The 13,738-nt window shown below is 38.9% G+C and overlaps 1 protein-coding gene across 1 annotated transcript in view; it reads left to right on the top strand.

Annotated features, from left to right (window-relative positions):
* Positions 1 to 13,738, top strand: part of hmcn1 (hemicentin 1) — a 489,515-nt gene that overhangs the window by 250,404 nt on the left and 225,373 nt on the right. The window contains exons 24-28 of the mRNA XM_073063293.1: positions 1,396 to 1,668; positions 4,551 to 4,646; positions 8,862 to 9,053; positions 9,893 to 10,023; positions 10,620 to 10,767. Of these exons, the coding sequence (XP_072919394.1) occupies positions 1,396 to 1,668; positions 4,551 to 4,646; positions 8,862 to 9,053; positions 9,893 to 10,023; positions 10,620 to 10,767 (840 nt within the window). The remainder of the gene's footprint in view (positions 1 to 1,395; positions 1,669 to 4,550; positions 4,647 to 8,861; positions 9,054 to 9,892; positions 10,024 to 10,619; positions 10,768 to 13,738) is intronic.

The raw sequence follows: 13,738 nt of genomic DNA, 5'->3' as shown, positions 1-13,738 counted from the left end.
GGAAGTTGCTATTCAGGTTATGCTTCCCCTTTATTTAATACCTGTGACATCTCATCCACCATTCCTCCATCAAAGGGGGCAGCCTCCAACCATCCACTCTCTCTAGATTCTTTGTCAGGTTTACTCTCAGTCTCTTTAGTCTGCCTTTGTAACCATAGTCCCTCATCCCAGAAAGTATTCTTGTAAAACTTCTAAAGTTCTTCCATTATTACTCTAATATGATAACCAGTAATGAGCATGTTACTTTAGATGAGATCAAAGGAAAGGAAAACCAACATTTTAAAATTTTATTGTAAAAAAAAGCTACCTGCAGCACCTTGTAAATACACCTGCACAGTTACATTTGCAAGGCCAGAGAGTTTGCTGATAGTAAATGTCATTTGATACTAAACATTATCCTGTATACTGCAGTATTAAAGCTATTACCATGCTTTTATTGAGCAAAAATTATGCTACTATATTAATTAGAGTGTCTAACCTATCAAAGGGCTGCTAATCAAAGAACCTGTGAAAGAACAAATATCTCAGACAGTAATATCCAGCTTAATTGAATTTTTGCACATGTTGGAAGTGATACCTGGTTAACCCTACAATAACTGGGTGCTTGTTGTCTTATATTACCCCTTCTGCAAAATCCAAATATCTTCATTTGGCCAGGACCAGTTACTGTATTATATACAAACCATGGTCAAAAACTGAGAAAACAGGTTTTCAGAGGATTCAGTTTACACGGCTAGCACGAGTCTTAAAATAAAGTGAGGATGCTCAGAGGAGATGCTGCCACTTTAGTAGAGAAACATACTGAAACATTATTCAATGATGAGGATCACAAAGTCATCATGTTCGTTTGGTGCAAAGCCAGTAATGGAGAATATTTTCATATAGGGAAGGTGGGTTTGTGGTGGATGGGGAGAATCAGTGGGAAGGATGTGGTGATGGAATAGCTCTCAATAAGAAACAAGCTGTCACATCCTGAGAGGTAATTTTGGTTATAACCGTGATGCTAATGCAGTCTTCCACAATAAGACGCCAAGCACTATTAAAGAGAATGTAACTGAGAAGAATGAAGTGATGGCTTAGTATAATCTGTATTTCTTAGCATATCTAAAGTTTTGAGCAACGCTTTAAACTCAGCTCTCCACTGCTTGCTTTTAATTTGAATGAAGTAGGTAAAATTGTGCAACGGATTAGTGTTAATAGATACCACTGTTGGGGAAAATGGAGTAATATTTTATATCACAAGTTTCAAACTAAATCCAACAAAATCAAATAGTATGATCTCTATTTCATCCAAAGTGGTTACTATTAGATATGGTATCATGCTGAAAGACAGAGATTCTATCTTAAAAATTGTATTCTTGTGTTCTAAAAATTATGTTATTTGTTATTCTTTAGTTCCTCCAAGAATTCGGTCTGGACCCCGCATTATAAAAGTCCAAGCAGGTCACAGGATTGATATCCCCTGCAATGCACACGGTGTGCCAACTCCCAGCATAAGCTGGTATAAAGGAAAGAGTAATGTTTCATTCAGTAAAGAACAGTACCGTGTGGACACAGAAGGAACATTGACTATTAAGAAGGTCAAACTCAATGATGATGGAGTTTATACGTGCGTTGCCAAGAATGTGGCTGGTCAACATGAAGTAAATACAACTGTACAGGTTCATGGTGGGTACTGATGAAAAATAAAGACATTTTTGGCAAAGTAGTGAAAATCTGAAGAGCAAAATGTCCTACCATTGTCCGAGTTGAATACTGGTCACAAAGGTGTAGAGAACCTTTTGTATAAAATATTGGTATTCACTGGCTCTGCAGACTAAACAAGCATATACATTAAAAAAAAGAAAAATTAATGGTATTAGTCAGAGGTCTTAAAAATAAAGCAATGCCAACATACAACAAATAGACCACAAATTTTCATTAACTGCAATAATGATATTTTTATAGAAAGCATGGGGACCTGAAAAAATTATCACATAGTACAGTACTTTATGAGTTATGTAAGCAAAGTTTTTTTTATTAAATCCATCTGACTTATGGAAGTTTGATCTGAGTTCATGCTTGCAGGCCACAGGGCATGTGTATTCACATTCAATGTCATATAAAGCTCAATTAACATGACTTGGATATAATCTACATATTTGAGGCCTGAACATTGAAGTATATTTTAGCAGAGGGTTTAAGTTATTTCTTTGGTAATGTTGTTGAGAAGTCAAGAATTTCACCTTCCTCAATGTAGATCTCTCCCTAAACTTACTTACGAAGTGATTGTTCACATCACCACCCCAATTATTGACTAAATGGTTAAGGTATCTCAAATATCTCACTCAAATATCTTGCTCCCCCACCATCCAATGTGGGCTCCATCCCCTCATTTCCAAAAGATTCCCAACCCACAGTTGTTATTATTATGGACTTCACCACCAATCAAGTTCTTGCCCCTCCTAGTTCCTGGTCATCTCTCCAGCAAAGATTCACACTGTCCTGGAATGCTCACCACATTGCCCACCCACTCCCCCAATCTTCTTCTCCCTCTTGCAGTCTTATATCCTTTGCTGTGAGGCTGTCTCCATTCTCCCAGCCTTTCCCATCTCACAAAATTCATTCTCAAATCTTCCTCTACTTTCCAAAATGACAACAGGTCAAAAAAGATTTGTGAATGTTTTTGTGTCAAGACCTGCAGCTTCCTCAAAGCAAAAGCTTACAGTACTGATGAATTTTCACCGTTCAGGAGAGGCTATTTATGTAGGCTACCTATGTTTTATCATCATCTAATATATGCTTGTATACAAGCATGTGAAAATAAATTCTGTTTGCACCATTTTTCAGTTTCATCTTCTGCTCCATAGTTGGCAATTTCTGAGTCACTAAATAGATTTTCTTCTTTCACTGGATTATTTGGGGATTGCATTGTCCTGTATATGATTAAATAACTTGTGATAAAACCATTCAAGGTTACATCCACTGATAAAGATAGTTGGGGATAAGGAAGAGAAGATGAATAAAAATATACTGATGAATTAAATAAGTATAGATTTAGTTGATGAAGCACTGTTAGGAATTGCAAAACGGAAAAAAGAGGCAGAGGCAAGCATATGTATTTACTTTTGAAGAGGAGAGTTGGTATGTAAGGAAGCATATATCAGAGGACATGTAAATATTTAGAGTGAAGGGATAGAGCTGCTAACCCCGTTAGTGCTTTTCCAGCATGTAAATGATTCAAGGTAGGAGAACCCACTTCAGAACTGTGTTCCAATAAACTGGGGAATTAAATTGAATTGACTTTATTTCTTACATCCTTCACATACATGAATAAAAATTTTTACGTTACATCTCCGTCTAAATGTGCAATGTGAAATCATAGTAACTTATAATAGTTTATAATAAATAGAACAGTCAATGTAACATAAAATGCACTCAAATCAGCGTGAGTTCATCAGTCTGATGTCCTGGAGCCTGTTGGTCCTGGCTTTTCTTGGATCATGTACCAAGCTAGGTCTGATACATGATTCACAATCACAGGGCATTTAGTATAAATAGTGGGTATGTCAAGAAGAAAAGTAAGGAAAGATAAGTTCCTTTACTAAAAATAATCTGTTCATCATAGAGAGATGCAGCATAGAAACAGGCCCTTTTGCCTTCAGGTCCACATTGAACATCAATCACCTATTTTACACTGCTCCTACATTAATCCCATTTTTATTTTCACCACATTCTCTTCTTCTCCCCCTGCCCCAGATTTTATCACTCACCTACACACAAAGGGCAAATACAATGGCCAATTAATCTACAAACCCTCATGACTTCGGGATCTTTTGCTGGATGTCTTTAATTGTTTAAAAGTTCTTTTTTATTTTTATTTCCGAATTGCATTCTTCCCATGCAAATTGCAAGGCAACATACTAGTTCTTTGCTTCAACATTCAAAGCATTTAAAAAGGTGTGAAAGCTAGCATATTTGAGAATGATGTTTCGGTGATATCCAAAGTTTCTCCATTGCACTGCTGTTATTCTGGGCCTTGCAGTGGACTGCACGACACTTTGGGTCTGAAATCTTTTATCACAGAATCAGGTGGGTTCAGTGGATTGAACCAACAGCAGATCCCAATAAAACCCCAGCCAATACCAGCACGGAAGCCAGAAAAGGAAATCTGAAACTAAATGGTTTAGTGGAATGGAGTCAATGGAGTAAGTGATGGAACTCAGGGATAAGCTAAAGACAGTGTCTGAGGGATGAGCCAGGTTCAGGTCAGAATACTGGTGTTGGCTGTACATTAGAAATCCAGGAGTTGTTTGCATAATGTAGGAAATGAAGGGGGCAAAAGGTAGCTGAAGGGGAGGGATATTTCAGAAAATGATTACTGGGGGGAGCTGAAGGTTGGATTGTCTTTGGATTCCTGGTTGTTCTAATTGTAATAGGTGATCTTTGCAAGATTGAAAACCCAAGCGAAGGATGACTGAACCAGTTGTGACTCTTCCAAACTCATGTTTTAGTCTTCTGTTCATGATGAATTGAATAAATAGTAGATATTATTTCCATTTTGTTTATAGAACCTCCTATTGTTGAAGACCCAGGACCTCCATTTAATACTCCTTTTCAAGAGAGAATGGCAAACCAGCGTATTGCATTTCCATGTCCAGCCAAAGGTATGTCTATGAAATGCATTACTACTGCATTTCAATATCCATTCAATACTGTACATTGTATTCTCAGTAAAGATGCTTTGTGTTTTAGGTGGCATTATTGCAATACTTTCCAATGCCCAGTTTAACACTGCAGGCAGGGAAAATAATGGAATGTCCTGAGGTGCAGAACTAAAAGCTTTCTGTTACATAGGATAACATATGAGTTATAGGAACATGCAGATAGTATTCAACATATGCTGTTGAGGATAGATTTGTTGTGAAGTTTCTATGTGCTGTTTTAGTCCATTGTCTGCTCTTACAAATATAAGAACTGCAAATGAAATATCAGTGGGCTGTGAAGTGAGATGATAGCTTGTCCTTGGGAAGACAACTTTGGGAAGAGTTTAACATTGATCTTCCACTCTACATGTGAATTTATAGCATTTTCTCATATCACGATTCACATGATCTTCTGGGAGATGCTGCACACTGTATTAGGTTGTGCTCTGAGAACTGGCATGATCTCTAATCCACATCATTTTGGTTAATGTATATGCTGTATTTATGTTACCATTCTCTTGCATACACACAGCTTTGCATAATTCCTTGGGATGTTGTGAACTCATTATTTGTCATAGTTTTATAGAGATTGGTATGTAACATAATTCTGGGATAAGAGATAGCTGGATAGTTTTTAAAAAATTATAATGATTGATTAAAATGTTTTATTATCAGGTTTTGGTTTGATCCAGTGGGAGAATGTCATGGATTGTGTGTGGAGTATGTGAGCTTGAGTCGAAATTTATTTCAGACACAATCATGACCCAATAATCTTAGTTCTTCCATAATGGTCAGTAGGGGTTACTAATCCAAATGGTAAGCCTGTAGTTTTCAACAGTATGCAACCTGTGGTTCCTAAATATACCCTCAATGCAAAGAGACCAATAGCTGCAGTTTATATGTAACAGATGTTATTTTGCATTTGCTGTAAAATTGTTGATTTCAGTGGGAGTGCCACATGAACTTGTGTTTTCTGTGTAAAGAAAAGCAAATATCTTTTAGAAAGGCCAATTTGCAGAATTAAGGTTCATGGAATAACCTGAAAATCAATAATAAGTGATAGCCTGAAAATCAATAATTGGCTTAAGGGCAGAAAGCAGGAAATTAATGTTAATTTAAAGAGCAAACACGAGGAAATCTGCAGATGCTGGAAATTCAAACAACACACACAAAATGCTGGTGGAACACAGCAGGAGAACCTTATAGATGCTGCCTGGCCTGCTGTGTTCCACAATTAATGTTAATGGTTGTTTTGCAGACAAGAGGAAAATACAGTAACTATCTCTGAGTATCAGGGCTAAGACCACTGTTTTTGTGATTAAGTTAACATGAGGATGATGGATAAAATTCCAAAATTTTAGTAGAAGCTACCAGAGGATATGGACGGGCAAGTGGCAGAATAAATTTAAAAGGAACTGTGAAGTGGTGCATTTCTGGCAGAAGGAAAGAGAAAAGACGATTTAGGCTAAATGTTAACCCATTCTAAAGGATGTGCACAAATTACCTTAAACTTTGAAAGTGCTATCACGTAAGAAAGCTATTAATAAAGCATATGGAATCCTGAGCTCTATATACAGAGGAGAATATGATGTGAAACCTTTATAACGTGCTGATTAAACCAGATTGAGAGTATTGCATCCAATTCTAGATGTCGTGTTTCAGAATGGATCTGAAAGTCCTGAAGAGATTGCAGATGAGGTTTATATGTATGGTTCATGGGATGAGGGATTTCAGCTGCAAAGGTGGAGGAACAGAAAGTTCAAAGGAGACTTGATCTACAGTCGTGACTGATTTAAAATAGGTAAAAAGAGAGAAGTTGTCAACATTACCAATGGTTTGAGAATCGACATAGGAAGATACAAAATAATTTGCATATGGGAAATGTGAGAAATTGTCCTTTGTTTGCATGCACAGAGTGAATTCAGTGCCTGTGAGGGCAACTGGAACAAACTTAATTGAGACTTTTAAAAGGGACTTGTATCTGTACTTGTGGAAAATAAAGTTGTAGAGTTGGGGGGAGGGAAGCATGAAACAAAACTGAATGGGATGCCTTACAATGAGCTAACTGCCTCAGAAGAAGAATAAACACCCAGAACTAATATGAAGGCATCTCCATAAACAAAGAGCAGAGAAAAACACTCTAGCAGACAACATTAAACTCAAATCTCAATTATTATTCAAAGAATTTAGTGGAATTAAAAGATTGTAGTACTTCATTATACCTATTTGGAAGGAGACAGATACCTATTGCTTATAATGAATCCACATTGTGATGGTCCATAAAGCTCTGCTATCAACATTACAGTGGGTAACAGAGCTTTATAGACAATAGCAGTAGAAACATGGTTGTCATTTGTTACTGATTTATTTCCTGGGCTCTCTGTCTCACGTACTCCATCGGGTGTGGCAACAGTTGTCCCGAACCGTGCCAGTCTTACAGTGACTGCTAATCAGCTTGTGTGTGAATCCAGCCACTAATCTTAGCCTGCCCAACCTCTGCCTGTCAGGAGGAATGAATCCAACTAGAAATCTGGAGGAGTGACTAGGTACCCAGAGGATATATCCTGATTGAAGCTTTTGTACTGTCAGTGAATGGTATTGTCAAGTTGCAATAAGATTAAAAATGCATTTGCTGGTGGTTAAATCCAAACAAGATCTAATATGATTTAAAATATATAGTACAGCCACTCAATTAATCTTAGCAAGGATTTAACCTTTTCAATAATAGGGCATTTAGTCTCTTTAAGGTGTTATGACCTCAGCCCCCTCCTTTGTGAGAATCGCAAGAGCCCTAGTCAAGGGGGGGTCAACTGACCCAAGAGGGGGAGAGACGTGCTGAATAGACACAGGAAATGGGAGAGAGAGAGGGAGACGTGCGGAAGACCACGTTCTCCCGAGAAGCAGAATAAAGTGACTCTGACTATTGTCTCATGAAGACCACGTGTAAAGCCCTAGGGCAACGTGGGCTGGGTGATGGGGGAAAGATTGCCTCACCCCCCACCCTGATTGACATCTACAACCCTGCCAGTCCAGATAAAAAGGTGAGCTGCCGAGGCGGGGGGCTCAGACGCACCAGAAGACACGCTAGAAATCCTGCGACAGCCGGTGGTGGGGTTCGTGTGCGTCTTTTCCTTGCCTGGGATTGGCGACCTCACCACAGAAGAACGGCCTAGCTACAGGGGAGGCCACAGATGAGAGTCCATTCCCCAACGAGACTTCCGACGAACTCCTACAGGTTGGAAAACCTGTCGGGTAAATGTTTCATTCAATCTCTCTCTTTCTAACAAAAGTGCACCAACGCGACACCACAACAGACGGCAGCTGGTGGAACTGCAGTGACCGCAAAAGACTTTTAGATATCCTGCAAACAATATATATCTACATTACCCTAGACAACGATAGAGCTTATTTCTGATTGATTATTACTATACCTGTGCTTTAGATTGAGTTGTGACGATGTATATGATCTGAATGTTTTGTATTAACCATACGTTTGTGCCCCTTTATAAATAAAACGTTTGAAAATAGTAGCACCAGGCTTCAGCGGACCTATCTATCTTTGCTGGTAAGTCACCCGGTTACTGGGGAACGTAACAAAGGAATGATCTTACCAAGAAAATGCAGTAAAATCGGGACAATACAGTAATCTGTAATCTTCCTAAACTCTTTCTGTCACTGCTTAAAATAAAAACCTCTCTTTCAATAAACTTTTACTTTAATCCTCATTCTTCAGTGTATCCACCTGCGAAGAAATGATCTTTTTCATTGATAAATATTACAGAAGTAGACTGATCACAAATGCACATATTTAATAATGTTGTGTGATCTGTTACATATCTGGAGCCAACGAGGAAGGTAAACTTGATCAGTCCTATTAAAATATTGTCAAATATTGGAAAAAAAGACAATTAAAGGTGAAAGATGAGTTCTAATCACCAAAATATATTTGAAAATGCTGTACAATTTTAAGGAAAGCATTTTTATGGGTTCTTTATTGGGGATACCACTATCTAAATAGTATTTCTCTCTTGTGGTAGCTTTATATAATGTTCCATAACAGTTATACAGTCCAAATGAAATCAATTAAATCAAAGATAACTGCTTAGTTTTCTTGAACATGTAACTAGACTGTACCACTTAAAGAGACTCTTTTATCATGTAATTCTGTGTTACTAGGTACCCCGAAACCTGTAATCAAGTGGCTACGTAATGGAAGAGAGTTAACTGGAAGTGAGCCTGGTGTGTCCATTTTGGATGATGGGACTTTGCTCATTGATACAGTTTCACTGCATGATGATGGAGAGTATGTCTGTGTGGCAGTCAATGAGGCTGGATCAACAGAAAAAAAATACCAGCTCAAGGTCCATGGTAGGTAACCAAATGTACACTCTCTCCAATCTAAAGGCCAAAACTTTCCTTGTGTAGATACTTCATAATTCCCATAAGTGCTTGACTGGAACCGATTTCAGTTGTACCTTTTTCCTGTCATCGTGTCCTTTCTAACCCTTTTAAAGCATTTTTTAAACTTCAGTGTGTGTCTTTGGCTCAATGAGTCAGAGGATTTGGAATCTAATCCCTCCCAAATATTTGAGCACACCCTCCTGGTTGATGCTTGAGTAAAATGCTAATGGATTGTGTTTCTGTCCGTGGTGCTGTCTTTTGAAGAGGGCATTAAACTGATGAATGAGAAAGAATAAATATTCTCTCAGTCCTACCAAGGGATTGATTACATTGATCCCACCACCAGTGTTCATTGATATCACCATTGTTATTAGGACCCTTGTGTAGGTAAACAGTGCCCTTTTTGCCTATTTTCTAACGTTACTTCATTTGAGAAATATTTATTAGCTTGTGAACCACTATTGTATCAAGATGGTATATGTGGCAAGTACTTCTTACTCTTGGTTCCCATTGAGCATTTTGGAGATGGAGCATAAGCAGAAAACGAGACTGGAAATTGTACAGCTTCTTCTAGAGGCATTCCTGTCAATTTTGTGCAAGGTCCCCAGCACCCCTATCCCAGTTCAAGTAATAAATATCAAATTTTATATAGTATAAGATGCCTCAAATAAATCTCCACTCTATCCTGAAATTCTATGAAATTTCACACATTTTTTTGGTTACAAATTATCCTTTGTTCATTCAATTAAGATGATAATTTTGTTTGCTTTCTCCTTGGAGAAATAACTTTAATTGTCTTTTTCTAGTCCCTCCTGATATCAGGGATAATGAAAAGCCAGCTAACCTGTCAGTGGTCATAAACCAGCCAACCAGCCTCTTCTGTGATGTGTCAGGACACCCTACTCCCATCATATCCTGGTACAAAGATGGACTGCCTGTATGTGGTAACTTGTCAAATTATGCAAATAAATTTGTTGACGATCCTTCAGAGATCTAGATTCCTATATTAAAATTAGGAATATGGAATAACTGGCACACAGTCTTTTTAGATGCAGCCTGGTTTTGGAAATGAATGCTGTCTTTACTGGCAGATTCAAAGAAAGAATTGAATCAGCTGAAATATCTTTGTCCATGATTGATATTCATGGACAGTGATAAATGTACAAGGTAAAGTTCTCAGGATGAAGGCTTCAGTAACGTTTGTGGATGCAGGTAGATTAAAGCAGAGATGTAAAGGGCTTGTAACCAAGGTCATCCAAAACCAGACATGAAAGAATTGTTTTTTTTTTATCAACATGAATAAATAGATGCAGAGTTGGTACTGGGATATCTACAGATCCTAGAGGATAGAGAAATATAGAGATACTAGAGAAATATATTAATGCTGCTATGAGTGAATACCCACCCACAATAGATCAGAAGTACAAGATGTCAGAAGCATATCTGGGAAAACCTGATATTATCTCATGTATATATAATGTGAGCTGAAGATTAAATGTTCATGGTAAAATATCTTTGCAATATGCCCTCTAGGTTAGAGAAAGTAATACCATACAGATAATGAGTGGGGGAAAGATCCTGAGGCTGCACAAGACTGCAGCCGGTGACACGGGGCGGTACACGTGTCGAACAATCAACATTGCCGGAACTGCAGAGAAGGGCTTCAACTTGGAAGTGTTGGGTGAGTAGACATGGATTTGAAGCAGGGCTGAATATCAGAGACTTGCAAAAATATTACACATCATATAGTAATTTAGAAATGAAATACACCAGCTACAGGAAACTTGAAATAAAAGTGGAGAATGCTTAGAACTTCAGGTAGCTGCCTGAAGTATTCACTCTTTTTATCTCTCAATTGATGCAGCTTGACCTACTGAGCAAATACACTGTTGTTTGTTCTTTTTATTGTGTGTCTCATTCTTTGCATACTTCAATAAACCACGGACACTGTTTCCCAGTCTTGCATCACCCTGAAGAATACTGATTCAATCTAATGCTCTTGGTCATCCAATCCAAATAATTACACCATGCCGTGCTTTAAAACAGACGTCAGCTTGGGCAGCGCTCACGGTGACAGGAAGGAATCTGGGCATTGCCAGCCCTCCATGTTGCTGTGCTGGGAAACTAGCATGCATCCCTGCCCTCTGCTGGTACTTCCACAGCCAGTGCATCACCCGCAGGGAGGGAGGGCCCTTCTTGGCAGCAGCTTCTTCATGTCCAGTCTGCCCAGATGTTGTCATCTTTGATCAGCTCCAGTGCTTGTAGTATGTGTTTCCAATAAACATAATACATATGAACTCATAGATGAATAATTTTATATGTCAAACTGAGTTGCACAAAATTTTACTGAAGTTCTCAGAAATAGAACAATGAACAAAGACTATTATACATTGTTTGACATTGACTAGCATTAACCCCAAGGCCATTATGTGTTTACAGGTTTTACCTATTTTGATTGGAGAGGATAATTTGCAGTCCAAGTTATCATATTTAAGCTTGCTGCCCTTCCAGGGTTACTTACTGCCATGCAACATGCACCACTTTTATTTCTTATAAAGCCACTCATAATAGTAAATTATTAATTTACTGCTTATTCCAAACAGGATGAGGCAGAAAGCTGGATACTACTTATCTTAATAGGGAAAATAGTCAAAAGGAAAATGTTTGAAGCCGTTGTCAAAAAATTGTGCCAGTGCAATTTGAAAAAATTGAGATAAATGGACAAAGTTAGCACAGTTTTGTGACAGGGAAATCACGTTTGATCAATTTATTGGAGCTCTTTGAAGAAGTCATAGGCTGTGGTTAATAAGAAACTAGTGAATGCACCATATTTAGATTTCCTGGGGCATTCAATGAGCTGCCACATCAAAGATTCTTGCAGCAAGCTCATGGTCTGGAATTAAACATTTAGGTGTGGATAGTAGATTGGCTGATGAACAGGAAGCAGACAGGAGACATATATAGGTAATTTTCTGGTTAGCATGATGTAATGAGAGGTTACCTCAAGGACTAGTGCTAGAGATTCAGCTCTAAAAAAAATGTGTATAAATGACTTAGAGGAATGCACTTAAGAGGCATCTTCAAGACTGAGGAACATCATCCGGATTAGGAAGCATCAAGTGAGCATAGTTTAGGCAAATAGAAAAAATGAGAAATTAATTATTTTGGCAGGAGTATTAAAAAGAATCAATTATTTAAATGGTGAGAGATTGGAGAGCTCTGAGGTGCAGAGGGATCTGGGTATCAATTTCCTCAACTTTGCCTCCAACTTCCACCCTGCCCTTAAATTCATTTGGTCCATTTCTGGCACCTCCCTCTCCTTCCTCCATCTCTCTGGAGACAAACTGCCTACTTATATTTTTTATAAACCTACTCATTTCCATGGCTATCTTGCTGCATCTCTTCCCACCGTGTCTCCTGTAAAAATGCTATTCCCTTTTCTCAGTTCCTTCATCTCCACCGCATCTGTTCCCAGGATAAGGCTTCCTTTTCCAGGACATTAGAGATGTCGTCCTTCTTCAAAGAGCCCTTGATTCTTCCCTTCGTCACCACTGATGCTGCCCTCACCTGCATTTTCTCCAATTTCTTGGACTTCCACTATCACCCCATCTTCCTACTGCCTTAACAGGTATAAATTTCCTCTTGTCCTCACCTACTGCACATTCAACACATTATTCTCCTCAACATCCACCATTTTCAAAGGCATCCTACCGCTAAACACACCTTTACCTCTCCCCTCACTCTCCACTTTCCACAGGGATCTGTCCCTCTGTGATTCGTCCCTTCCCCACTAATCTCTCCTCCTGGTTCTTACCCCTGCAAATAACCGAAATGCTGCATCTGCCTATATAACTCCTCCTTTACCTCCATTCAGGGCCCCAAACAGTCCCTCTAGGTAAGGCAAAACCTCATCTGCGAATCTGCTGGGATCGTCTACTGTATCCGGTACATTGGTGAAACTGGATGTAAATTGGGGACTGCTTTGTCGGGCACCTCCGCTCCATCCACCAAGAACGGAATTTCCCAGTGCCCAACCATTTTAATTCTGATACCCGTTCCTGTTCTGACATGTCAGTCCATGGCTGCTACTTTTGCCACAATGAGGCCACGCTCAGGGTGGAGGAGCAACACCTTGAATTCCATTTGCGTAGCCTCCAACCTGAAGGCTTGGTCATCGATTTCTCCTTCTGGTAATTTTTTCCCTCCCCCTTCCCTTTTCTTCTATTCCCCATCTACTAGTTCTGGAGCACCTAGGGGCGACTCGAGTAGCAGCAGTACTGTCAATGGGTACGATTAAATATTCTTGTTTCAGCCTAATACAGCTAAAAAGCACAACTGCTTCCAAAGTCAGTACAGTCAACAAAGATGTCTTAATGCATTTCAATAAACTATCGTTTCTTAAAACTGACGGAAATTACTGACTGTGGACGGAAGCGCCCATGGAAGAAGTGTGGTCGTAGATCGGGGTTACAAGTGCATTTAAGGAACCGGGGTTTTAAACTCCCTATACCGACTTTCTTGCTGGTGAACATGCAGTCTCTGGTGAATAAAATCGATAATCTCAGAGCCAGCGTGCTGAATCAGAGGGACATTAGGACCGTGTGTCTATAGGTCCAGATCTATAGAGTCTCTCAAAAGCAGAGGTGGAGGAG

The sequence above is a fragment of the Hemitrygon akajei genome, chromosome 12, assembly GCF_048418815.1.
Source record: "Hemitrygon akajei chromosome 12, sHemAka1.3, whole genome shotgun sequence".
Classification (NCBI taxonomy): Eukaryota; Metazoa; Chordata; class Chondrichthyes; order Myliobatiformes; family Dasyatidae; genus Hemitrygon; species Hemitrygon akajei.
This window is presented reverse-complemented; position numbering and strand designations above follow the sequence as displayed.